Source organism: Columba livia, chromosome 2 (genome assembly GCF_036013475.1).
Source record: "Columba livia isolate bColLiv1 breed racing homer chromosome 2, bColLiv1.pat.W.v2, whole genome shotgun sequence".
Taxonomy (NCBI): Eukaryota; Metazoa; Chordata; class Aves; order Columbiformes; family Columbidae; genus Columba; species Columba livia.
In genome coordinates, this window is record NC_088603.1 from 140,910,546 (window position 1) to 140,938,386 (window position 27,841).

Consider the following 27,841-nt stretch of genomic DNA (forward strand, 5'->3'; position numbering starts at 1 on the left):
TCCTTCACATTTTGCCTACAGCCATACTATTTCAGGTAACACTCCTGCCAGATACAGATTTTACACCATAAGAGAAAGAAATAAAGCTTTTGCTGTTGCACCACCCAGCCTGTTATCACCCCACACTCCCCATCAGCAGCAGGGCAATCCCAGCCAGATTACATTCTGCCTACCCAATCTGCCCTACAATGGCAAGATGCCATGATTTGTGTCATTTGAATGTTTTATTAAGGACCTGTAAGACTTTGCTCCAGAGACAGATACGTTGTGCCAAAGTCAGAAAATTATGTCAATAAAGATGAGGAAAAAAAAAGGAAAAATAAAAAAGGAAAAGATGCTGCTACTCATGTACAAAGTGTGATCAAAGCTGAAGAATTTCAATAGCCTAAAAAAGAGATCTTCATTAAAGGTCAGACAACAATAAATCAGTTATATTAAAAGGAAAGACAATATAAGATGGATTAAAAACCATAAATCCTTTTTAGAAGAACCCTTTTTGATATTTACTATAAAGAAGAAAAAATGCAACTCAAATCATTTTCAGGCTGGATAGAGAACAGCAAAACTTCATACTATAAATGAAAGGAAAAACACTGAAAAACACACTTAAGAAAATTAACTCTGTGAGATGAAGAAGAAATTAAAATATCACACTTACAGAAGGAAGTGACAAACCCCAATGACTCCAAATGGCAACAGGGTAAGGCCTACAACTCTCATTCAACTGCATCCATATAGGTTAGTATTCATTTTCCAGTTAAGGTTTTGGTGAGAACACTGTAGCACAAACATTTCTCCATATTAAGTCAATGCCAGACTCCACACTGGAAACTATATAGTGAAATTATAATTTTTAGTAGAATAAAGATATCATAATCAAGATCCATCTCACTGTATCAGAACTACCTATGCATATAAAGAGATAATCTACCCTATAGGTGAAAAAGGTGAGAGTTTGAGGAAACCTAATGGAGAATAGAGAATGAAGCATAACAAAAGACCATAAGCAAAGTTTTAAAATGCCGTTTCAACACAGGCTAATCTAGTCAACTACCACTTCTACACAGGATAATAAAAAAAGCCAAATACTAGCATCCATCTTAACCAGGTATTATGGCAAACATGCTGTAGAAAGTAATACCACCAAGCCCTACATACAGAGCAATTTCTTTCTGGCCTATTTTCTAGTGAAGAGGCAAACTACAGCTGCATGGGTATAATCAATCACACAAGACTAAACAAGATATTCCCAACTGTCCACAATACTGATTATGTTGAGTAAAACGCAAAAAAAATCCAAACAAAAACCACACCTTGAGGTCTGTTTGATTGGGGTTTTTTGTTTGCTTTTTTCTGAAGATAAATTTTGTAAGACTATTGAGGTATTCAGCAGACTTTGTGCTTTACTGTTGAGTTACACTATGGTTGACACAAATTAAATTGACAGACCTCACAGCTGGCAATAAAATGGCAATAGTTAGAAGTTTGAACACAGTTGATGTCCAAAATAGTACTAATCATGTGAATATTTTCAAAGGTTTTTATTGTATATTCTTTAATAAAACACCATAATGTAAAACTACATCAGCAACATAAGGGACCAAAGCTATTTTGGGATATCTTTTCTGATAAAAGGTAGTAACCAGTTTAACCAAGAAAAGCTGTCCAAAACAAAATTACAGAAAATACACGTTTCATCTCCATTGCAGATGTAAACAATTTCAGAAATTGCTGAGAGACATTTTAGGGCATAACACCAACAGACCTGTGATTACAAAAACTAGCCAATGAAACTAACTTTAACATGCTATGCTAAAGATAATTTTTAGAACTGCAACAAAATAATCATGCTGGGGTGTTCCAAAAGGGTAGTAAATTAATATTCAAAACTCTTCTGTACCAATGTGGATTGGTACTGTAAAACATATCATGCTTTGAAGCACAGTAGCTAAGCTTTGCTGAAAGATGAGGTGAGGCATATTTACCACGAGACTTTCCCCTGACAAGCACCGGCAGTAGCAGTGAGATTTGTGAGAGGAAGACAAAATTTTCAAAGATGGCAAATTCAATAGTTACATCACTCCTCAACAGGATCCAACCTGGCAGTTTTACATAAACGTAGATGACTAGTGCACCAACCTTATGCCATTCTATTCAGTTTTACAGTGTGTTTTGAAGTGTTCAGAATAGACAAACTTCATACCTTTTTATCAGTGACATGGTACACATTCTGTCTCAAATGTAACAAAAAAGTTATTTGAACAAAACAGTTAATTTTTCTTGGAGGGGAGGGGTAAGAGAAAAGGACAGCGTTGGCTGACCACTTTTCTTAAGCGCAGAAAGACTTTCAAAAGCAGAGCACAAAGTGTTTTGTTAAAACAGTTCTATGCCAGAAAGAAGAATTAAGATCTGAAACCTGGATAATTATTGCTGTCATGGACTAACCAGTGCTGTGATCATACTCATTTAAACTGACAGGCTTGCAGCTTTGAACAAAATACATGCATACTTTGAAAATTACATTGGCACACTTATTTCAATATTTTTCTCCTAATTATTCCTCCCAATTTAAAATCCTCCAGCCACAACTAGGCCTTGTCCCCATGTTTTCTCTGGGGCATATACAGACGCCCACTACTGCAATCTTCTCTGTGAAGTTATTACTAGGAGCCAAATCCTTTGTGGACTTCACTGAATTCAAGCTTTTAAAAAAAAAAAAAAAAGTTTGTGCAACTGAAAAGCACAAGTAGTTCTTATGTACACGGTTTTCTTCTGCATAAGTGACTGTTGAGATAATGCAGGTAAAGACAAAACAGAAGTTTTTACTGCAAATTATCTTGCAAATTTAACTACCTAGATTGTTGTTAGTGTAATCACTACAACAAAAGCTACCTTGAAACCCCTTCTTCTTTATGTAACTTTCAAATAGATACTACCTTCTATATCATTTAAGTCACAAACAATTAACTGTGCCATAACTGTAAAAAGGCAGCTACAACACACTGCAGAGCTTTGCCAGCCATGCTTAGGTACATTCTTGATAGTATTTCCTTACATGTTAAGTAATTTTTCACATAAATGTAATTGTGTACTGAACAGTTATCTACTTAAACTTTAGACAGTTCAAGAAAAAAGCATCATACCCTTTACGTCTATTTTATGGTTTAATTACAAATTTTGTTAAACATCATTTTACAAAAGTATTCTACATGGCAACTATAACATCTAATACACACTATACCAAAATTACCTTAAAAGTAGGCTATTGATTATAGATTTTAACTTTTATCATTAATTAGGACATAAATGTCATTGGCCAATACCTTGCTGTTCTTAGAATTAGAAAAGTTGTTTTCTGATAGCTCTGACATGCACTGCCAACACTAAAATACAGCTATTAATATTTTTGTCCATTAATCTTATTTTATCATTGGTCTAAAAACAAATAATGCTCAAACCACATAGATAATTTGAGAAGGAAAAAAAGAGGCAACATTTGTGCCCCAACTACTGTTTTACTAAATTCCTTGTGACAAGTCACAACTACTCACAGCCCAGATCACATACACAGTACAGTTTCACATTACAGTAGCCAAAATAAACTTGCTGCTTTCAAAATGGAAGGAACTCAACCCTGATTGCTCCTCCCTGTTCCTCACTCCCAACTCTCCCTCCTGCACCACTTCTCAAAATCTCCCCTTATTCATCTGCTCTGATGCTCACCCAACACGGAGATACACCAGTTCAACTTTCAAATCCACAAAACTGGATTTACTTCTCTTCACCCAGGTTAGCTTCATATTATTTTAGCAAATTAAGTCAGTTTACTGTGGGATCAGGCACTTAAAAGTTAGTGCAAGGTAAGAAGTGGGGAAAAGAAACCTCCCCCCTTCAGAAGAGAGCAATCACTTTGACTTACAACATTTCGGGGAAGTTTCAGCAAGAACATTCACAGACAATTACATACATGCTCTCTAAACAGCAATGTCTGGGGCACAGCAAACAATTTTAACAAGAGGACTCTGGCAGAGCATGTGCCTAAATAACCTTCCACACTCAACCAGATATAAAATAAAGCTTATGTATAAGTTCTGATGCTTAATATCCCAAATTATCATCCTTAAATAACAATACTGAAATAAGATCAAATCTTAGTGCACTGCTCCTCTACGTATGAAACCTATAATCTTTTGATGCAACTAAAACATCATATTTTTAAAAGGTGTTTCCAACTTCAAGTCTGATGATAATAATGACGCCATGATAGTCATGTCATTCCCTCACTCTCTTCTAAAAGAAGTCAATTTAAATTTTGCTATGCTTTCAATAAATTAATCCCAAAACCAAAGTCACCACTTCTCCCATTACTAAAGTATCATCAAGCAACTGTAACTCAGGGAACTAAAGTACTACATAAGCAACGGTTTCTCTGTAACTTAACCATCTCCTCCTGTTTGAGACAGCCTAACTTCACTCTTGCTGAAGTAGATTAGGAAATGGTTTAAAGTGCATCAAAATAAATAGACCACTTGAGCTAAAAAGTACTGTATTGTCTGCACACAACTTGCAAGTTTTGCGTTTAGAAACAAGTCTATTAATCCTTTCTTCCCCCCAGATTCGATCAGCAATGCAGATTACATGCAAGTAACACCAGGGAAGTTCATGCTGGGGCTGCCTCCTTCTGCACAAGAGGACAGGCACTCTCCCAGCGCGCCTGCAGACACAGCGCGGCAGTTCGGGGCTGAACACCGGCGTTATCAGCAGCTCCCTCTCCACGCACGGCTCCAGCAGGCATCTGGGGCCAGGACACCAGCTCCACATCCCTGCTGGCTCCCTGCACACAATCATACCACACCCTACGCCGGCTCCTTCCAGAAACATCTGCTTGGTATTTTTAACAGATTTGCTCATCAGTAAATGCAATGTTGGGGTAAGAAAATCTGCCAGAGTAGCAGCCAACACATCCACTGATCACTTGGCTGTTACCTCGAAATAATGTTTGCATGTACAAAAGCTATGAGATACACAGGCACAGACTAACAGGCTATGTTCTTGCTAGGTACTTTTTTCCACAGAAATTGATTATCGGAGGGTGCAAACAATGCAGGCAACATAAAGTACAGAAGTTAATTTTTCAGTGCAGACATGGCCTAAAGTAAGTAATATTCAAATAATAGATAAAAGCACTGAATATATTATTAAGGAAAACAAACGTAAAAGCAAGATAATCCTTTCTTCCCTTGGCTGATTGTATATACACACTGAAGCTTCGAACAAACTTTTCTTGGTCACATTACTTGTTTCAAAGAGTTTACTGTGAGAAAACTTACACACCACTTCCTAACACCCATTTTAAATTCAGAATATCTTCCATTAAACCAAATTCATTACATATCATTTTCAAGAGGAGAGAAAAAAAGCACATTAACATTGCATCAATGACCACTTCAAAAATGGCATCTTAGCCTATGCTAGGCCATAAATGGCTTAGCTGACAAGAATTTGCTCAGCATAAGGTAAAAACAAAGGCAAAGCCTTGAAATGAATCCTGTCTCTGAAGGTTAGTTCATGTACAGTAAGCCACTCACAGAGGGTGAAAGACTCCTCATTCTACAGAGTAGCAAGTTAAACTGCTCCTGTGAGGTTTCGTAACAGCCAAGAAATGGTTATTTGTCATGGTTACACCCACTTCCTAACCCGATAGAAAACTTAAAAATATACTAAGTAGAATGTACTAAGATTCACCTATCTATGAAATTACGTGTCAAACTTCTGTCACAAAGCACAAAGTCTCCAACCCTGAAACTCACACAAAACAGGTGAATACATATCTAACACCCACTGCAGCAGAAGCTGGACATCTCTTTTGAAAAAATAAAGCCATTTATTAGCTATATCCCAAATACTTTATGGAGTTGTTTCTCAAACTGCAGGCCATGCCAAATTTTTTTCTTGTTAAACTTTTCAAATTCAGCTTGCAGAGAACAAACTGCTTGGGAGAAAAATTTCAAGCCAACACTGCTTCAACTTGAGAGAGGTCTAAAAACTATCATCAAGGTACAACATTAACTAGCGTTTTTGAAAATACTAGTTAAGTAGTACTTTCAGATGATGAGTAGGCATGCTCAGGGGCCTTCCCAATTATTTCTGGTTCTATAGTTACTTTTTCCTTTTTTCTTCAAAGTGTTTTACCATTCTCTGAGTCGCTGCATGAATAACAGGGAAAACAAATCACACAGAAAATCTGAAAAACACTGTAAAACAGAATGACACAAACTGCACCAAAACGAACTGGAAAAAAAACCTGCCTCCTCACCTTTTGGAGACTGCTTAACAGCAGAGCAATACTTCAGGAGAAGGATGCTTTCCTATACACTTCACCCCCTTCACACATCTACACTGATTATTAAGCTTAATGTATAAAATACTTGATTATAAAAATACAAAACTGTCATGCAACCTGAACACACAGGAATTGCACTGATAAACCCCATGTGTTTTAAAATGTGATCACTCCATAGATGCACAGATCCATTACTGAAAGCAATACAATTGATCATGTTCTACATACACTACAAATGAAAGCACACCATGCAGAATTACGGGCCCAAAAATCAGATTTTGAGAAGCAATTATCAATCCGAATGCAGACAGGAAAAAACTAACTTGGGCTACTGACCACTGTCTGCAGCACAGACTCAAGAAAAGCCTATAGAGCACGCAAGGGCAAAGAAACATCAGAGAGAGATATGCTCAAAAATCCCAACTTTTTGGAGCAAGTATATGAGAATTTATTAAGCTATCTAGATCCTGATCTGTATTGACAGAACAGTAATAAGCAGCAATGCTACTGATGAAATTGAACTGGCATTTCTAGCACATATGTGTGTGCCTCAGCCCTACTGATGAATCATTCTGATTTCACTGCATTACAAGTTCTGATATACAGCTATCACACTTCTAGTAAAATTATATTTCTGAAGTGGAAATTTATGACTTGCAGCTCAGATCAAGGAGCCACTTGATTTTTCAGCATAAGTCACTACTTAATAGCACTTCTGCAGTTTTCTCCATATATTAATTACCACACATTATGAAGCTTCCTGTATCAAATAGAAGTTGTAACAGCTGCTGCTACGGTAAGAAGTGAAAAAAAAAATTAGGAAGCATTATGAAGACTGAAGGGGCATCACATTTAACATCAATAAGCCAACAAAGCAGGTGACACTAAAGAAAAAACAGATGAGCTCTCTCTGAGCAAAGTGTGATAATTGCATGCTAAATGTTTTCTAGGGGCCTATCAATATTAAAAAAAACCCACACACCAATTACACTGGGACCCTTTCAAGTTCAAAGTCCTAGATATCCTAAATCGAAACAGTGCAATGAAGAAGCTGAAGAACTCCTAGTACAGCATCACCCCTCTGTCTGCCACTCTAAAGAAAGATGATGTGTGCCAAATCTGAATGTATTACTGTGGAGAAAGCCAGTCAATCCCGCTGGAATGAGTATGCCTCCTAGAAAGCAGGATCCTGTAAAATGTATTATCAGGTTAAGGTACAAAATATACTCCACACTAACAGACTTCAGGTTTCAGACCCACTTTATACTAGAAGTTTCTATTCTCTGTTAAGGGCACGGATGATGTAGTCGGCAGAAAATTTAACTTTACAACGACCTATTTTCCTCATCATGAGTCCTCAAACCTCAGCTGTTTTTTAACAGAGGCATGTTCAGCGAAGAGTGGTCTAGGAAAAGGGACCTAACTACAAACAACAGTGAAGTGAGCTGTACCCTGACCTGCTCTGAAACCCTATAAGATCAAAACCAGAAGAATATAGCCAAGAGCCCATACTTTTAAAGACTTACAAATATTTAGCTATTTAGAAAAGTTAAACAGCATTTGTCTATAGTGTAAAAATATATGTAGTTTCCTATCCAGTGAAGATTAAAGACCTCAATTTGCTCACACAAATTTATAAGAAACTGAAGATGAATAATTACACATTTCTTAGGAATTTCTACATAAAAGAGCACAGGTAAAATTTTAAAGCTATAATACATACCATTAGTAATTGCTTCAAGAGAAATATTTGACAGCCAGAGTGCTCAGATATACATCGAGCGGAGAAGAAAATTTGGTTATTTTCTCCCAAGCATTCTAGTTCACCCTCAGCCTGCAATTTCTCTCCCCCAATCCAACATAAAGTTAGCTACGAGGTTTCCACGCAGACTGCACTCCCATAATAGCTGTCATTCCTACACCAGCCAAGCCGCACACAATCGGTAGCCCGGAGGTCGGGCCTCCTTTTTATTTAACAGAACGTGTGCACGAAAGGGACGGCAGAGCACACTGGCGGTACGTGCGCGTGTAACGTCCCCGCCGTGCGGCTCCTTTATCCTCGCTCCCGTCATTCTCTCACACACCGCGATCCCCATCCGCATTGTCTGCCTCGCTCCGGGTCTGATTAATATGGACACATGCTCGCTCCTCCTCGCCCTCGATCCTGGGGAACCCACTTCCTCGGGCAGGCGCCGGGACTCCCCTGCCAGGCCGGAGTCCCAGCCGGGGCCGGGAAGGGGCGGCCGGGCCGCGGCGAAGGTCACGGCCGCCCACCCCCGCTCCCCCGGGGGGCAAAGTTTACGGCGGAGGCCGCCCGGAGAGACCGGGTGCGTGCGGCGCGGCCCGCACCGCTCCTCGCCCCGGCCCCCGCGAGAGGAAGCGCCGGGGCCCGGCCGCTCCGCGGTGCGGCGGCGGGGCTGTCAGGACCCCTCCCGCGGCCGACGCTGCCCGCTCCCCCGGGGCTCTCCCGGGGCGCCCCCGCCGCCACCAGTCCCTCCCCTCACCCACAGCGGCCCGACCCCTCCAGGCCCGCCCCTCCCCTCCGCCCCCCGCCGCACGGCCTGCCCCTTACCGGTCATTGAGCTGGTCCTCGGTGCCCGGCAGCGGGTGCACCACGAAGTGGATCGAGGTCATGTTCCGCGCCGCCGCCGCTGCCCCCCCCGGCGGAGGGAGGCGGGCGGGCGGGGGCCGGGCACACAATGGGGGCGGGGGGGGCGGCGGGGGAGGGGGCGCTCGGCCTCCGACCCTCCCCCGGGGCTGCTCGTGGCCACCGGCGGAGTCCTCAGCTCACCCGCCGCGGCGCAGAGCGCGAGGAAGAAGGAGCCCGCCGCAACGGCGCCGGGAGGAGTCTCAGCCCGCACCGCACTCACACACGCGCCGCCATCTTAATTTCCAGCGGGCCCTTCTCCCTCCCTCCGTGCGCCGCGCCGGGGAGGGCGGGGCGCCGGCGCGCGGCCGCGATGTAAACCTCGCGCTGACTGGCGCGCGCGCCGCCGCGCGGCGCCCCTTCACTAAGCGCGCCGTCGATTGGTCGGGGAGGCCCCGCGGAGCGCGGTGATGTCATGCACCAGGGACGTAAAAGACCACGTGCCCCCCACAGCGACTCCCTGGCGGTTGGGCGGGGTGATGCACGCGCGGGGCTCCCTGAGGCGGCGGCTGGAGCCCCTCGGACCGGGCGGGCGTCGTCGCTTTTCCTCGGCTGCTGGCGGGCCGGGCCGGCTCTGAGGCTGCCGACCCGGCCGCGGCGCTGGGAGAGCTTTCCGGGCACAGGCCGCAACGTGCCGGCCCGTTCCGCCGGCCTTTTCCGCGCCGCGGCCTTCCCGGGGCGGCGCAGGTCGAGCGGCTACCCGTGAGCGGCGCGTGCCTCGGTTGGCGGTCCCCGCCGGGTCCCTGCGCCGCCCGGGGCTGTGACCGGGAACGGCGCGAGGCGAGGCCCGCCGCGGCGCCTCCGGGGCTGCAGGGGAGGGAGCAGGTGTGCCGGGCCCTGGGGGAGCCCCAGCGGCTGCGGCAGGGCCTTTGCCCCCGGTGCCCGGGAGGCCGCAGGTGCGCTTCACGTGCGCGGCCCTTAATCACCTGCTCTCCAGAGCTGTCTGAGACCAACAGCCAGGGTTATCCACCCTTTTTCGATAAGATTGGTGGTATATCAGCATAAAAAGTTGTATCCCAAGCAGATTAGGCTGGCTGCGCACACTCCTTGCAAACAGGGTTTATCCGTACTCTCCCAAGAGAGCTTACTTTGCAAATGGAGTTGTTTTTTAACAAATTAGCATCTCAATTTGCTGAAAGGTGAGCAAAAAAGTCAATAAACTAGCCATTTGTTTCTATAGAAACTAACACCTTGGCTGGGATTGTACTTTTCTGGAATTTGCTGCTTTTGCAACCTGCTCTTGCTTATTTTCAGGAAATCAGGAGTTTAAAAACTGGGTTGGAATTTTTTAGCATGTGAGGAATGCTGGCAATCGTGATAATGATACAAAAAACTCTAAAACCTAGTTCTGAGAGTTATAATCCGTATCTGAAGCTGTATGATTATGAACTCTTAAAAATTTCAGTTTGTGCCTCCACTGTCACATGTAAGGAATTTTGCAACTTCCCATTCTCCGTTCCGTTTTCTTCCCTGGCTCTTTCTCCAGTACAGCCAAAAGGAGCTAATCCAAGAAACAGCTGATGTCACTGCTTGCAACGCAAAGATTTGGGGAGTTTTTGAAGTTCTTTGTCAATACAACTGTCATTAGCATTAGGAAATGTGGTAAAGAGAAGAAATATTCAGTTGGTGTGTTCCGGGTTTCTTTTAGACACTGTTTACCCATATGTTCTGTTCTCAAGTGACAGTGTTTGTTAAATAGATTCAAGAATACAAATAAGTAATTTAGCTTATCCTAGAATGAAAATTTTAACGGGTTTCTGGAAATACAGAAGGCATGGAGGGGGACATTCTGTTTGATAGTGACACAGTGAAGCAGCTGTGCTTTTAAAAGTGAGTAGATCCATTATTTGCTTTTTTTCCCCTCTTCTAGGACACAGCTAAGAGTTTTTGGATTATTTAGTTCTGCGTTTGGTTGTACCAAAGTTTGTTAGTTTTGTTCTGCCTTTTTTTTTAGATTCTTGAACATGAGCCTCTGCTTTGCCTGAAAACATTTGTTGTTCATTGCAGTGAGAGTTTCTTCTAAGCTGTCTTGACCTCAGCCATTTTATCTGAATCACTTGCCTGTTTTGATATTCACCTGAAAAGCCTTGTATCTCAATTTTGTTATTTTTTCCAGATAGAAAATGAATATTTGCCTTTGACAGTCTTTTCCATTGAACTGTAGGAAAATGGGTCACATTAACTCCTGCAGTATCACAGAATCACAGAATGTTGGGGATTGGAAGGGACCTCAAAAGATCATCAAGTCCAATCCCCCTGCCAGAGCAGGAACACCTAGATGATGTCACACAGGAATGTGTCCAGGTGGGTTTTGGATGTCTCCAGAGTAGGAGACTCCACAGCCCCCCTGGGCAGCCTGTTCCAGTGCTCTGTCACCCTCACTGAGAAGAAGTTTCTTCTCAAATTTAAATGGAACCTCTTGTGTTCCAGTTTGAACCCATTACCCCTTGTCCTACTGTTGGTTGTCACCGAGAAGAGCCTGGCTCCATCCTCATGACACTCACCCTTTATATGTTTGTAAACATTAATAAGGTCACCCCTCAGTCTCCTCCAGGCTAAAGAGACCCAGCTCCCTCAGCCTTTCCTCATAAGGCAGATGCTCCACTCCCTTAATCATCTTCGTGGTTCTGCACTGGACCCTCTCCAGCAGTTCCCTGTCCTTGAACTGAGGGGCCCAGAACTGGACACAATATTCTAGATGTGGTCTCACCAGGGCAGAGTAGAGGGGAAGGAGAACCCCTCTCAACCTACTAATCACCCCCCTTCTAATGCACCCCAGGATGCCATTGGCCCTCTTGGCCACAAGGGCCCAGTGCTGGCTCATGGTCATCCTACTGTCCACCAGGACCCCCAGGTCCCTTTCCCCTATGCTGCTCTCTAATAGGTCATTCCCCAACTTATACTGGAACCTGGGGTTGTTCTTGCCCAGATGCAAGACTCTACACTTTCCCTTGTTATATTTCATTAAATTTTTCCCCACCCAACTCTCCAGCCTGTCCAGGTCTCACTGGATGGCAGCACAGCCTTCTGGCGTGTCAGCCACTCCTCCCAGCTCGGTGTCATCAGCAAACTTGCTGATAGTGCACTCTATTCCCTCATCCAAATAATTGATGAATATATTGAATAATTCTGGCCCCAGTACTGACCCTTGAGGCACTCCACTAGATACAGGCCTCCAGCTGGACTCTGCCCCATTGACCACGACTCTCTGGCTTCTTTCCTTCAGCCAGTTCACAGTCCGTCTCACTACCTGATCGTCCAGACCACACTCCCTCAGTTTAGCTGTAAGGATGCTGTGTCAAATGCTTTACTGAAATCAAGGTAGACCACATCCACCGCTCTACCATCATTCATCCACCTTGTTATGTCCTCATAAAAGACTATGAGGTTGGTCAAACATGACTTCCCCTTGGTGAAGCCGTGTTGATTGCCCTAATGACCCTCTTATCCTTGATATGCTTTGAGATGGCACTGAGAATAAGTTGTTCCATCAGTTTCCCAGGGATGGAGGTGGGGCTGACCAGTCTATAGTTACCCGGGTCCTCCTTCTTGCCATTTTTGAAGACTGGAGTGACATTTGCTTTCCTCCAGTCCTCAGGCACCTCTCCCATTTCCCAAGATTTGGAAAAGATAATGGAGAGTGGTCCAGCAATGACCTCAGCCAGCTTGCCTCAGCACCCACGGGTGTATCCCATCCAGACCCATGGATTTATAGATGTCCAGATTGCCTAATTGCTCCCTATCCCAGTTCTCATCAACCGAGGCAAACTCCTCCATTGTCCCAACTTCCTATGAGGCCTCAGCAGTACGGGGCTTCTCAGGACAGCCTCCGGCAGAGTAGACAAAGAAGGCGTTCAGTAACTCTGCCTTTTCTGTATCTTCTGTCACCAGGGCACCCACCTCATTCATCAGTGGGCCTACATTGCCTCAGTAGCTTTGTTGCATCCTTGGGAATGCTTTCAAGAATTTTTTGTAGGGTTTGGGAAGCTCCAAGTATTTTTGTTTGCTCTCAGGATCAGTATTTAGTTCTCCAAAGCATTTACATTTACAAATAACATGACTTGTTCACTGGAGTTCTTTTAAGGGCTAGGCATAATGAAGAGGTATCCATTACCCTCATCCTTCCACTCTTGACACACAAGCTTTAAAAGTTAGTAGGTTTTGGAAACCTCTTAGATAAAAGACATGAGAAGAGCTGGAAAAGCCCAAAGGGGGCACATGTCTGTTAGGGCTCAGCAGTCAGCTGCTGGCAGTTCCAAGTAATCCTTTTCTGTAGCTTTATTTACATTATGACTGAACCCCAGTTGTAGCCATTGCCTATGGCTGTGCCAGTACAAACACTCAGCATAAGCAAAAATTAAAAAAAAAATTATTCCACTGGAACTCATGCTTGGAGCCAGGATAAATTTGAGTAGTGCAAATGTCAGCTTTCGTTCATACCGGGAGTTTATACTGCTGTCTAAAATGGCAACTAAGCCTAAGTGTAGATGAGAGCACACAAAACCATGTGTTCAATTGATGATGTTGTTATTCTGACAGGAGTTTGTAACATGGTGGAACTTCCAGTGCACTGTCAGGAACACCTGTACTTCTCTAACAAGGATGCAAGGCTGCATCTTGCTGGTTGGATTTTGGAGTACCAGTAACATGTTGAATGCCTGTCGTGTCCACTGGTGCATTTCTTAGGAGATAATCGCACAGGTAACAGAGTTTGGTGATCCTTTATTTATTTGAAATGACTCCAAATAGACTTGCTTTTTGATAGTAGAACCACTTATTCTTACAACTTATGTTTTCTAAGAACTCTAAAATAAAATACTTTTTATAAGTCCTTTGGATTGTGTTAAGTCTGTTGGATTACAACATCCAGTACTGAAATAATATTTAAAAAATAATGTTTACAAAACCATGAAAAAAAGCAAGAACCAAACAAGATTTTATTTCTTTAAGAAATGGATCTTTAAGACAGGACTTCTGTCTTGGCCTAAGAAATTTAGTTCCCTGTCTTGCACAACTCCTTGGTGTATAGATGGTGCTATTTTTGGGCCTACTGATAAAGCAGCAGCTTCCTTATGAAGGTGCAGCTATAAATACACCAACACCCAACTAGCAGAACAAGTTCCTTGTTGGTATATTTGTCTGTGTGAGAGTTTTTGCCAGCTTGGAAATACCATAAAAAAATACCTCCCGTAGAATCATTGCTGTTGTGTCTGAAATTGAGTTTTGATGAGAGTATTTCATGAAGTTTTCAGACTGGTAGAAGCACATGAGTTGGAAGGAACCTCTGGGGGTCATCTCATCCAGCTTCCTGCTCCACAAATGTCCAGTTCTAGTACGTCAGGAACTTTCCCATTGGAAACAGCTTCTGAGTAATGTGCAGTGGGACAGACTCATTCTCGCTAAACTCACTTGGCAGCTGCAGGCCTGGTAGTTTGCAGAGAGGTCTGTTGGTCCTCCAGGCAAGGGACCTGCTGGAGATGGGAGAGTTTGGGTAGAGGGTCTGCAAGGGACTGTGGGTGCACCAGAGGCAGTGGTGCCGGCGGGTGTTGGGGAAGAGGCCCCGAGCAGAAGTAAAGGCCTCAGGCAGCTAAGGAGAGGCCAAGTAAGTACTTTCCAGGCTGTTAACTCCAGATGTCAAGAGAGATGACATCAGGCTGGCAGCATAAGATTGTATTTTGCTGTGGAAGAAATGAGGCCAGCATTCTTGGAAATGTCAACAAGAATGCTGTGCAGAAAACTGCAGCTTCTAGATTATTCCCAAAGCTGAGCAAAAGTTCCTATAGTGAGCACCAAAGTGCATTGCAAAGGAAGAAATTTTGCTTCCAGCAGCTTGTGCCACAAACTGAAGCAAAGCAGAACCTTGCTACTTCTTGCTCTCTGTCTGCGTAGGTATGGCGTAAGAGGAGCTTGTTTGGGGCTGGGAACATCAGGTTTTTAAACCACATCCGTGTGTTTTGCAACACAAGTACCTGCATAGTTTGCAACTGAACACCAGAAATCAGACAATTCCAGCAGAGGAGGATCGCACTGCCAGCCGTTTGCTTTCTGCTGTCCTGGGCTACATTTCGTCGTGCTCATATCCCAGGTTGTTATAGCCTGATTTTTTTATACATTGCTTATTTATGATAGCTGAAACTTCATCTTGATGCCAGATATTGTTTATAGTCTCTTGTTGTCTAACTTGTACCTGGCTGTCAAGTGAAGAAGAGGTCACTGTAATAGAAAAATCATTTGTCTTGTGCACAAAATGACACTGGTCTTTAAGAGATATTGTTTAAGGCCACAAAAGAGCAGGTAGCTTTGTAAGGTTCAGAGCTGATGAAAACATATTTCCCATGGATTTTTTTTCTTACGGTGGGTGCTTCGGTGTCTAACAGTGCACACACCATTTTTTTCTGCCCTGTGGATTCTCCCATGACTAAAAAAGGTTGAGTTGTGCTGCAGTCTCTCCCTTAGCTGCAGTACTAATTGGTTCTTCTGCATCCTCTCTGATGCTTGGGTCAGTTAAGCCAAGAGAGACCTCTGAGATGAGAACCTTGTGTGAAAATTTTGCCAAAAGAGACTCAGATGTTCAGAAGTTAATATAGTGAGCTAGACACTTTGACACACAGCCTGCCGATACAACACTTGCTACCACACACGGACTGAAACATACCCATTTAAAATCAGACAATGCTGCAGGTACCTGATCTCCCCTCTCCTTTCTTGTTTGATCTGCTTGGCATTTCATTTCCCTGGCTCTGCAGTGAAGGACTCCTGTGCTAGAAATTAGGATTCTGCATTTGTTTCTCCTTTAGAATACAGTCAGGGTAACTTTCTTCTGTTTAGGGGAGTCAGCACAGTATGCCTGGGATCAAGGTGAGGTCTCTGTCCCTCAACTCAGTGGAGTTTGTAGATTCACTTGTATCTGGCTGACTGAGATTTAGTTTGGGCAGATACCTCGCTTCACGTTGCTCCTCAGCCCATTTTTAGCCCTTTACTCGCATCCTTGTTTTCCAGCTGCCACAGAGACCCTTCTGAACACTTTCTTCTGATTAGGCATCCAGGGCATCTCTTCTTGACCAGGGGCAACCACAAAGTTTAAGTGTTGGCTTTTGTATGTGTAGACCAGACCTGGCTGCTGATAAATGCAGCTGAGCATGACAAGAGGAGCTCAGCCGGCATCCCGGGCACTGTGCAGGAGCTGGACGTCCTGGGAACAGAGGCTGTGGACAGCCACCTAGTGCAACCGTCCCTGGAATGCGGTGTGGGCAGAACTCACGTGCACAGTGTAGGTGGTGGGTGTATCTCTGAGGCTTTGTGTTGGCTGTGTCACCTGGGCAGGTGTTCCTGTGCAGGCAGCTGAAAAGCAGAGTTGTGCTTATTTGCGTCAGAGTAGCTTCCTGTAAGTTCCTGGTAAGGAAATATGGAATTTGCTTGAACTCCAGCAACCTACAAGGTGGGCATGTAGCCCCAGCAGGTTGTCTGGGTTCCCCGTGGAATTGCTTTCTCCTGCTTATCTGTCTGCAGGCTGCCAGGGGAGTTTGCTTGATTAACTGGGAGAACAAAAAGGTTTATTTCCCTCTTGGTTCCATTTTATTGGGTTAGTTACTCTTGCCTTAACTGTATTTACCTTCAAAAGAGGCCGTTTTGAAAAAAAATCACCTTTATAAGTTGTGAGGGTGAACTGCATTCACAGCAACAGTGCTGTATGGCCGTGATTCATGTACTATCTTCAGAAATCATTGCAGAGTAAGCTTGTTGCTGGCAGGGAAAGGAGGGGAGACTTTCCAGGGCAAAAGTAAGTGAATTATTCCATGGACTTCAGTGGGGCCAGCATTTACCTTTCTGTGTAGTTGCCTACTTTTTAGCTGCTGTTCCTCTGCCATCAAATAGCACCTGTCATGGACAGCTATTTATAATACAGAAAGAAATAGGAGATAGTTCTTTCATTTGGTTTTAATTCCACTTGAAAAATTATTAAAATTAAAGAGGAGTCAACTGTAGCGTAAAGCAGCAGGTGCTGAGAGCCCAAGCATCTGCAGTGCTGCATTTTGAGGGGGTTTGTATTGGCCAGCTCCAGGTCTGCCTCATGGACTGAACATCCACAGCTTCCCCAGAGATTGTGCTGCGCTTTGGGAGCACAGGTTTCCATTTGGTTTCACCCCAAAGGAGTCCAGGTGGTGTGTTCTCAGGCTGCTCCACAATGTGAACTGGAGGGTGGTGAGAGGGAGATGAGTTTTGAGCCCAAACTGCTGCTTTGAACGATAACACAGGCAAACAGAGAGAAAACTGAGCTGCTTGCGAAACAGCTCCAAAGCAGCCTCCATTGACAGCTGGCATTTTAAGCAAACCAGAGGCTATGTCATTTGAGAAGTGATAAACAGTGGCTGTTCAGGAGAAATTTGGCCTGTGGAGAATGAGTGTACATAGAGACTGCAAATTTACCGTCCCTTCTGAAGCAGTTCTTCCATGTTTCCTCAGCCAGAGGCTCCCATCGCAGATGTACAAGCAATTTCAAGCACAGCACCCCAGGAGTGAAAACATTCTCATCTCTTGGACCACCCCATTCCCTTTAAATGATGGGCTTTGCTTTCCGGAAAGACCTCACCATTCTGGTAAAAATATTGTGAGCTTTTTTCTTCTTTGTTTCCCCCCCCAACGTAAATCACTAAGGACATTTACCTAGAACAGGACGTCTGCTTTTAAACTGTTCCTTCATCTCCCTGTAGCATATTCCCAAGCTGAGAACATAATTGCAGTGCGTCGTCACAACTCATCACAGAAGTGATTAAACGTCAAAAAAAATAGATGTTGACTTCATGTGAGAAGAGGCAGATCTAACAGATGAGTGTCCCATGAAATAAAGTTTTACGATTTTTATGGTGATGGAGCTTCAGTGCTGAACTGGAGAAAAAAAATGCCTTGGGGACACTGGTCAATAGGAGATGTAGTTGGGAACCGCTTCGGTAGTTAACATTTAGCTGCAATGAAAGTAATGGAGGAAAGAAAATATGAATAAATAGTCTGGAAGGCTTATTTTGTTCCATTGGAGTGTAAGAGGAAAGGGACATAGTTAACTGATGGATAAACATGTTATTGTAACAGCAATTACAACACTTGTCTGTTGTATAATATATGCCTGTGTATGTGTTCATATGAGTATTTATATAGAAAGGTAAGTAGTTAACATGAAACTGCAGGCAGATTTACAAATATGGAATTACTTGCTACTAACTGAACATAAGGTAGTTTCACTTGTAACGAATGTTGCCTACTGCTATAAATCAAGGTGAGCTGGAGTGTTTGTAAATTTGTCAGGCTTTAATTATTTGGGCTGAAATGTTCAATGCTGCGTAGCTGCCTTTGTCAAATTTTAACAAAATTGTCAAGTAAAAAGTTTAGCTATTGCAAAAGGCGAAGATGAAAAAGATTGCCCGAAGTAATCTTCAAAACATTTGATTGAAAACTGTAGTGCCACTAGATTCTGAAGGAGGGCAGTCAGTGTATTATCACTTGCAGAAAACTTCAAAGTTTGCCTCAATTTGGGTTACGAGCACTGGACAAAAGAAAAACTGAATTAAACATGCTAGTTAGAAACTTGTTAGCATTTGGCAGATCTGTTCACTCAAGATTACATAGCTACACTTGTCCTTTTCCCTATACAGCTTGTACAAGCTACCTAGACCCAGCTAGACTTGCCCAAAGCTTTCCTTGATGCAGGACTTCCAGTGGGCAAGAGAGGAGGTGGTGATGAGCCCTCCTGCTCCTCGGCTGCTACTGTGGGCATGGTGACTGCCGGGCACGCTTCCAGGGGAGCTGGTGTTGAGAAATGTCTTCTGGTGTCACCGAGCTTTTGCAACTTCAAAGTCAAGAGCACAAGTGCATTGCTTTGGGATGTGCCATTTAGGAATACTGTAAATTTTTGATGCAGAAATTGCAGGTCTTTGCCTGAGGAATGTGCAGACATTTGCAGTACATAAGGCACTAGGGCAGCAGCTCAAGTACACTTCAATTGTAGAGAAGACAGTTGAGTTTTCTATTAAATGCATATCTTATCCATTTGGCTTCTTATTTCCTAGGATTTATTCTACTGCTCTGATAAACTATGATTTAAAACATGCTGAAGTGCCAGTGCAGGCTAACAGCCCCTTCTGAAACACATCACTGCAAGTAGAAGACACTGTGCTTTGCTTGTGTCTCCCAGGACAAGGGAGAGAAGAGCTGAGAGGTACGGGGCTCAGCCTGCAAAGACCAACTCGCAGGCTGTCAGCTGAACTTGGACTGGGAATCAGACCCAGACAAGAAATCCCTGAATTTAGGTGTTTATATCCCACTCTAGTCAGTGGAGGTGGGAGCGTGGTTCAGCCGACATGGCATCTGTCCTCTGGTGAGCCAAATCCCTTGTTGCAGTGGGAGGTGGGACACTGAGCTCACAGTGGTGTGTGGACGCTTTTGGGTGCATGTGTACTTCCTGGAGGTACAGCCGTCCCCAGCGAGGCTGTGCTGATGTCAGGGGTTCAGTCTCCAGCTGTTGGCATTGTTTCTCCAGTTGTACGTGAGGGGCGCAGGCTGGACCCCCCTCACAAAGGCTGGAGCTACTCAGCTCTCTGGATGGTCTGAGCTTGTGAAGACAAGCTGCAGCCCCTCCGTGTGGGGTGCGTGAGCACTTTAGACCTCATTTAAGGTGGGCAAAATGGCACCAGGAAAGAACATCCAAGGCTCTGCCATAAAGAAACAACATTGCTCTGTTAAAATTATTTTTTGCAATCTCAATTGACGAGTTCAGACAAATCGACTTAACCAAACCTTCTTAGTGTGTGAAGCATTAATATCTACCACTAATTTTTGAAGCTATGTTTTAGATTTTATTTCTGAGACAAAAGAGTAATTTAAAATTATGCAAATGAGCTGCCAAATGCAAGGCATTATGCAGATTTGTGGAGGCAGACAGCAGAGTGTTAACCCTTGGTGCTGTGGCTCCCTGCGGAGGAAGCACAGCCACAGCAGCTCTGCCTAAATTCCTTTCAGCCCTTGCACTCTTTAATTCCAGCGCTCCTGTGGCAGGGCCTGTGGTGTGAGGTGAACCCTCCTGCACACCCCATTTACCTAGTGGGTTTAGGCTGATGGGGGAGGTGTGTTTGCTGCAATGTTCATCTCACAGTCCTACCTGGCACGAGCTTTACCCAAATTCCACCTGGGTGTCTTGGTAAAGAAGAGCATCGTGCCTGTCGTGCACTGCTTCATACAAGTTATTTCCAGAGTATTTGAAGTCACTGTCATGGGAGAACTATTAAATTGCTTTTCAAATGTCAGCAGTGTAGTAACATTTTAGAAACAGTTGACGCTGTCAACTAGAAGTCCTCCTCACTCTGGGCTGCCTGGTGTACACAAGTTGTGGTAGCAGCCTTGCCATTCTGGAGACCAAGGCTATTAAAAGAGCTCCATGTTGTGCTAATTTGTGGGTTCAATAGCTCATTATCTCACCCAGCTATAAAGGTGGTGGGAATAACTCTCAGCCAGGAACAGATGGGTTTTGATAGAAATCCAAGGTCTGATCTGCTCTGGAAGTTTGCCCTGATCTCTGCAACCGATGCCAAAAGCTCACAGTGTTTGCATTGGGGCAAACAGTGGTGCTGAGCAAGAAATCCAGTGCTTTTTAGCAGTCGAGTACGGCAAATGGCAGGAGCTGGCAGATCCCCAACACACACAAGGGTGTAAGTGCAGCAAATCTCTGATGAAGGTGCCTGATCTTGGGTTAAGATAGTCACAGTGGCAGCCAAGCCTGGGGAGAAAGAGAGAGAGTTCACCCAGGGTGGTTTAGGAAGGGCTGGCTTTGTGCCTCGGACATGCCTAGGTGGGATGCCAAAGCCTGTGAATATGGGGTTTGTTCAGCACCAGGTGGGGACAGATCCTGCTGCAGGCAGGAGCAACACGAGAGGACTTAATTCTACATTTCCTCCTGCACTTCAGTTGCTCATGGCTCTGTGAGAGAGCTCACAGGGCAGCGCAGGTGCCAAGGAAAACACCAAGGCACTTGGCATTCACTTTCTAGTTGCTAAATGAGGAGAGGGGAGTAATTTTTTTCCCCTCTGCTATCTTTGAAGAAATATGTATTTGTTTAGTGAATTCCTTCAGTAACAAATAATGTCTCAGTGCTGCTCTAGGAGATGGGGATAATCTGGGTTTCTCTCCTGCGTCCATTTACACCCAAACTCTTTCAAGCTTGCTCTGCTTACCAAATTGCTCCATCGCTTCTTTTCTAGTTAAGGGTGTCATTTCAGGCTGACTGTCTGAGCCAGTACAAAATACTGAATAAACACTTCAACATATTCAAAGCTGGATGCTATCAGTGAATTTACAGACCTAAAACCTATGGCCAATTTTAAACTGGATACATATGCGTGCTTATGAAGGTTGGCATGGTTTAGCTACTTTGGTTTTGCTTGTTTTTAACAGCATTTTTGGCTCAAAAATGTGGTGTCTCTCATGTATTTGGAGTGAGTTGGCCAAAGCACATGATCAACATCTGTTGGTTTCAGATATGCCAGAGAAGCTCAGCAAGAATGTAACAGAGTTGGAGATCAGTGAAAACATTTCTCCTGTGTATTTTTTTTTAAAGATGGATTTGGAGTTTTCTTATTGCTTGGCAATTTGAGCAAAAGACCGGTGACCTGGTTAGTGAGAAAAAAAAAGGCAAGAAACCCACCTACATTGTTTTGGGTTTTCGTTAGTTTTGGAGAGAATAACTGACAAGGATATAAATCAGACACTGCTGCTGTACTGTGCCTGCCTTGCCAGCTTAAAAACACTAAACTAGTTTAAATAGGCAGAAATACTGTTTTAAGATGGCCCACATCTCAAAACAAATCTGAGCACAAAGATGGTGGAAGGCAGTTGCAAGGAAGCCTCTCAGTGTGCTGGGCAAGTTTTGCAGCACAGGCACCTGTACGAGAGTCATCACCACCTGCCGGCCCGGGCGTTTCCCAAAAACTGCCCTGCAAAATTGTATAGTCCACATTCATTTCCAGAAATGAAGCATCAGGAAATGCCTCACAGCCCATTTTAAATCAGTGTGGCTTGAGGGGACTGCAAGCTGTTCCCAGGACCACCCCTGAAGACTCAGTGCTCAGGTCCTGTCCACACTAGCGCTGAAGCCCTGACTTCTGTGCTCAGGCAAGATCTGAGCAGACAGCTTTGCTAGCACATGCCTGCAGTCATCTTAGGTTCTTAGGAAAGATCCTTGCTTGCTTGGGCTCTAACCTAGCCCATGCTTAGATTTCAACAGGTAACTTTAAGCCAGACTAACCCTCTGGAGTCAGAGCCACCCCATCTCATCTCTTCTACACTAAGTCTCAGGGCAGCTTTTGCCAGCAGAGATTTCATGCGGGCGTGCTGCTGCCTCATGCAGTTTCTCTGCAAGGGGATGCTCCAGAAAGCTGAGGTGAATCAACTGAAAATGTTAAAGTGTTTGGTCCACAGTTTCAACGTGCACATGTTAAAGCCCCCATTTCTGTGCTGTGTAGCCATAATTGTGATATCTTAATCCTCTTATTACTTTATTTCTTTCCTATGACTACTACATAGCTGAACACAGCTGTTTGTAGAAGGAAGCTGGTAGCTGAAATTCGGGGTGTCATCAAGGACACGTTTTTTTCATTTGTCATGAAGTAATCTGTCAGTCCAACTTATGACTGGCATAAGACAGGTAAATACATCAGGTTTTGCTAGGATTGTTTCCTCAGTAGCTTTTTCCAAAAATGGGTGATGGAGTGACAGCTGCCGTGAGCATGATGAGCAAAGTAAGCTGGCCATAGTTTAAGAGTCTCAATGAAATTCCCTCAGCATGGGGATCCCATGATAGTGCAGCACTGGCAAATTCCTGCCTGCCACCACCCTTCCTTGCTGTGTTGTAAAAACCTGCCCAGCACATTCCCCACTCCTCCATGCCCACCTGTCCGGATGACCCATCATGGCTAAAAGCTGTTAGCACCCAGAAGATGGACCCTGGGATCGCCAGTCCTTAAAAAATATGCCGTAAATTAAGAGAAACCAGGAATATGTGTTCAGCCTGAGGATGCTCCTTTGAAGAAAGATTCACTTTAAAACAAGGATTCATGACACAGCGAGGAGGCACTCCGGAGAAGATGTGATGCTGATCTGCGAAGCTGATAAGCGAAGTGTGGCAGTTACAGGATTTTCCATTCTGGTTTATCAGATCCCTCGACATTTAAAAAAGAGAAAGATCCAGATCTTTAGTTTAACTTTAAAAAAAGCTCTTAGGAAATCCTTTTTTACACAACATATAATTAATATATGGAATCAGCCCTGGGTATTCCTGACAGGTTTAAACTAGCTTTGCACTCGATGGTCTAGCAGTGTTCATTAGCTGTGTCCCTGTGTGATGCTGGGGGAAGAAAGGTTCCAAGGCATTCTGTCATGGTGGAAACTCCGTTGTTAATTTAAACAAAACTGTTTTCTTCCAATACAGTTTCTGGAACAGGAACTTTGTGAGAGATATAGCAACATCTGGAGCTTTCCTGGTTCAGAGCGGGTTTTCTGCATCTCGAAAAGGACTGCATACATGCACAGAAAGCATTTCCAGTGGTGTTGGCTGGAGTATAGTTACATCCAGAGTCTCTCAGTTCATGCACTTTGGGACTTGGAAGGCAGCACCCATTTCACCTGCTTTTGCAGTGTGGATACCCACACCTGAGCTCGTTCTTTACAGCCAGTGGGGAGAAACTGGGACCTGAGGGAGTCAGCTGTAGAGATGCTGGTGGGAATAACTCTGCCCTAGGAGCACTGCAGAGGACTTTTAGAGGGGAGTAGATGTGTTTGCTGTGGAGGTTTGAAGTGGAGTGAACCTCATCAAGGTGCCTGCATGTTCCACTTGGTGCTGAAGCCGTCACCATTCGCAGCCACTCACGGTGCCCCTTTGGTAGACACAGTTGCCCTCAGGCAGGGATGTGGTCCTCCTGTGAATCATCTCCTCAGCTGCAGGTGTTAATGTGTCACCATGCATCTGTTGGATCCCTACATTCACCGCCTGGTGCTGGTGCAGAGCTGGACCCGGGCAGGTCCTGCTTGGATGCAGAGCTGCTGAGTAGTGAGGAGAAACAGGAAAGGCAAGTTCAAAGGCAGGTGTGACACAAAGGAAAAGGTGATGGTAGGAACACCGAGCCAGCAGGAACATCAGCTGCACATGGCAGACACAGCTCCATGCAACCCACCTATGTCCACTGGACATCCCATCAAGACATGCTGTGGAAGGACCATATCTCCAGGTGGAAATGAGAGAGGGTCTTCTCTTCCAGCACAGGCAGGACTGTTAGAGGCAGGACACCAGAGTGAACCTAACCCACGCTCGTCACCACAACGTCCATGTGTATAGATAATTGCCTCTTCCAAAGCAGCAGCCCTGACAGACCTGAGCCTGGGAGGTGCAGAGCATCTCCCACTCCGCCTGACATGTGTGGGCCATGTCAAAGATCAGTGCTTCTGAAACAGGGTGTGATCATTGCCGTTCATCAAAGGACAGGCTTAATTTTAAACTCCTCAGTCATATGAGAAGTTACTGTCAGACCCTGTGTCACACCTTAGCAGTGCTGCCAAGGGAGGAGGGGAAGAATTGAAATTTTATGCAGTGGCATATGGAATGATTCAGAATTCATCTAAAATGAAGATGATGAGAGAAATGGTTTTGTCTGGTCTTTGGTCCCTTTTACAAATAAAACCCCCTGGATGTGGTTAGAAAAGGCTCATGCTGTGGGCAGGAGTTTTTGAAAACACCGCTGACTGGAAGCACTTGCAGTCCGATTTGTGCATTTTTCCAGTCTGTTTTGTAATACAACTGAATTACTGCTCCCACATTATAAGAGATACTTCGCAGGTTCCTTTGGAGAGGAGGCCAAGCTCCGGGTCTAACTATTTTTGCTCTTGAAGAATAATTTTTCCAGTTTGCATTCTTAAACCATTTAATTTGATAATTACCCGCGGAGGATGAAAATCAATTCAAACAGATCTTGGATAATAATACTTCACAGAGATGTCTTGTGCTCTTCCCCCTCCACATGCAGCTGCAGGTCAGTGACATGTTCAGCTGTGCTGCCATAGCTGCTCTGAAGCTCCAGCCCCCTTTGGTAAGAGCCTTTGCAGCTTCATGTACCCTGGAGAAGTTTACTTGTAGTTTCAGAACTGGCTTCTTTTGGGGTTGATTAACTTTTTGTGCCCAGGCATCCCTCAAATTGGAAGCCAGCCATGGGAAAAAAAAAAAAAAAGGAATGAAAGAAAAATCCATAAATTGAGGAACTTCACATTTCACAAGACTTAAGTGGTGAAAGCGTCTCATAGAGTGACATGTCAGGACGTACCTGGTGCCTAGAGGTATTTCCAGGTAGAGGTTCAGATCCCTGTGACTAGCTCTAAACCAGCCTTCTGCTCGCCAGTGTTGCTAGCGCTGCAGAAACAATCTTCAGTTTTAACCACCAGGTTGTTTACATCTGCTTGGATGACACTGTAGATAAAATCTGTGAGGCCCTGGGACAGACTCACTGGAGAAAGTAAGGTTGACAGAGCTTCTGTTTCACCACTGCTGAAGGTGGCCTGTGGCGGTTGCAGACCCCCTGATGAGATCTGTAGCTTTTAATGGGGCAGTTGATGGCTCTTTAGCACATTTTGTGCTCCGCTGTGCCTGTCCCCATGTCCCCACCTAGGATGGTGCTGACAGGCACGTCCTCCCCACTGGGGCCAAGGTGACTTCACCTCCGCCTGGCTGGGGGGCAGGAGGGGTGGGACCCTCAGTCAATTGACAGGGTCCTGAACAAAGGAGGTGCCCAGAGAAGCTGAGAAGCTTCTGGACCGTCTCATAATGACCACAGCCAGATCTGACCAGGCTATAAAGTGGGGTCCCTGTCAAAGTCCGCTTTTGAGTGGTCTTCTCAGAGCAGCAGGTCTGTGAACTGGAGCCCTCCCCTTAGACTGGAACGCTGTCTAAGGAAACTTCCTGGGGATGTACCTCACCTTCTCGTCTGGTGAGTGGTTGTTTTTCTCTGCTGGATATGCTTGAACGAGTCCTGCCTAACCCAGGCAAGTGATTATTTCTTCTGGGTACCCTTGAGTGAGATGCCTCTGGTTTTGTTTCTTGTGCGTGAACGCATGCATGTTGTCGACCCTCATTATTCTTGTGTAGTCCTACCCCAATAGTCTTCTCAACTGGCATCTGAATCTGTAAATTATGTTGTCAGAGTGATAAATAATTGTATAAACCTTGTTTCTAGTCGGTTTATTGGTTATACTTTTCTGGCCAGAAAAAAGTCTGTTTTGGAACTTGTTGTCTGCCTAAAACTGACTTTGGGGTGCCTCCGTGACATGGCCCACGCTCAGTGTCATGAGGTAGGACCTGTACAGCTGCACAGCTCATCCTTCTGGGCCACCGCCATTGCTGCACCTTCCTGGAGAGATCCTTGTTCCAAACAAGAACTGCTCATCCTTCTTCAGACAAGGAAGAAAAGCTTGAGAGAAGGAAAGCAAAATTAGGGTTGGGGTTTTCCTGTTATCACCAGAGCCCACACCTTTTTCCATCCATGCAGAGAGAAGCTGTCGCACAAATGAACAAAGGTCAGTGGTGAGAAATGACCACCAGAGAAGGACATCTTTAGTAGGCTGGAGTGTCCAGCCACTATTTGTGAGTGGTAAAGATTTACTTGGTAGCTCATTTCTGAGAGATGTTTTTCTTCCTAGCAAAACAGATGAGAGTGGAAATATTTTGCATCATCACTGATTTCACTGAGATATGACAGAACTATCAAGAACTTTAGATCTTTTTCAACTTGATATGAATCCCATAAAATGTCAGAACATCAGCATGTAAACTAAGGACTTCAATAAGCTCAGTTTTGATATTTCTATTATGTTCCAATTTGTAATGAAAGGAGATTTGAAATAATCAGCTTTCCGAAGAAAACCTGAAACTCACGCAGTTCTAGACATCCTTGCGTAAGCCTCAGGAAGCCGGCTGATCCCTGCTGGCAGGCAAGTCTCCTCCTGTGCTCAGGGATGCTGCAGCCAGTCTAGCACTCCTGCCACAAAGGGAATTCTCATTTGCATCCTATCAGATGCTCAGGGTCATCTTCCAGGGCAGCAGCACTGATTGCCAAGACCATCTTTTGGGGAAATACTTTGTTAGACACACTGATGGAAATACAGAGGACTTCACCCCCGAGTAACCTTGTTGTATCTCTGGCAAGTGGGTAGGCCTCACCTTCATCCTGCAGAGAGGAAAATAACAGCTGGCCTTGGCGCTTACAAACTATATTCTGTTGAAGTGAACATGGATGTTGTAGAAATAAGAGAGTTCTCATTAAAAGAGTTCCCTCTGCCATTGCACCAGCACATTTATTTCTACTCCTGCAGCAAAGCTGAGTTTCATTTGTAGAGGACTGTCCTGAACAGAAGCTATTAAATAGCAGCACAAAATGCATTTTTTTTATACTGAATAACATTTGTTCTTCAGGTAGACAAGACAGGTAACATGGAAGAACAAGACCCAGCAAATGTACTACATGCTAACCTGCCAAGTGCCACTGCTGCCCCACCTCTTGCATTCATTCACCTGGGAGCTGGGAAGCACAGATAGCAACCGTCTTCAGCTGCTTCACCATTTACATCTCTCCTGTGCACCAGACTCACTGTTTGCTGAGCTATTTGATCTAGATGGGAGCAGCAGGAATACAGTAATGTTGGCTGAAAACAAAAGTCGAAGCAAGGGGATTTTTGGAGCTGCTTTAGGGCCTGACAACTACTGCAGTCCTGTTTGTGCTGTGGAAAGGTGATGCAGGTGCCTGGAAATGACTCTGGTTGCAGCAGAGAGA

At 44.5% G+C, this 27,841-nt stretch overlaps 1 protein-coding gene and 1 long non-coding RNA gene across 22 annotated transcripts in view; one reads left to right on the plus strand and one right to left on the minus strand.

The window, feature by feature from the left end:
• Window positions 1-9,112, minus strand: part of UBR5 (ubiquitin protein ligase E3 component n-recognin 5) — an 83,537-nt gene extending 74,425 nt beyond the window's left edge. For 15 of the 21 annotated variants that reach the window (XM_065054159.1, XM_065054158.1, XM_065054160.1 and 12 more), the window contains exon 1: window positions 8,916-9,111. In XM_065054159.1, coding sequence (XP_064910231.1) covers window positions 8,916-8,977 — 62 coding nt within the window. In that variant the 5' untranslated portion in view covers window positions 8,978-9,111. Of the gene's footprint in view, window positions 1-8,915 lie in introns of all 21 variants that reach the window. The other 6 variants (XM_065054154.1, XM_065054153.1, XM_065054148.1 and 3 more) reach the window with 2 other exon arrangements.
• Window positions 9,113-9,991: 879 nt separating this feature from the next.
• LOC110355204 (uncharacterized) lies at window positions 9,992-17,832 on the plus strand. The gene is made up of 4 exons (XR_002407699.2): window positions 9,992-10,129; window positions 13,530-13,691; window positions 17,454-17,587; window positions 17,702-17,832. It is a non-coding gene; the product is annotated as an uncharacterized LOC110355204 (long non-coding RNA).
• The last annotated feature ends 10,009 nt before the right edge of the window (window positions 17,833-27,841 follow it).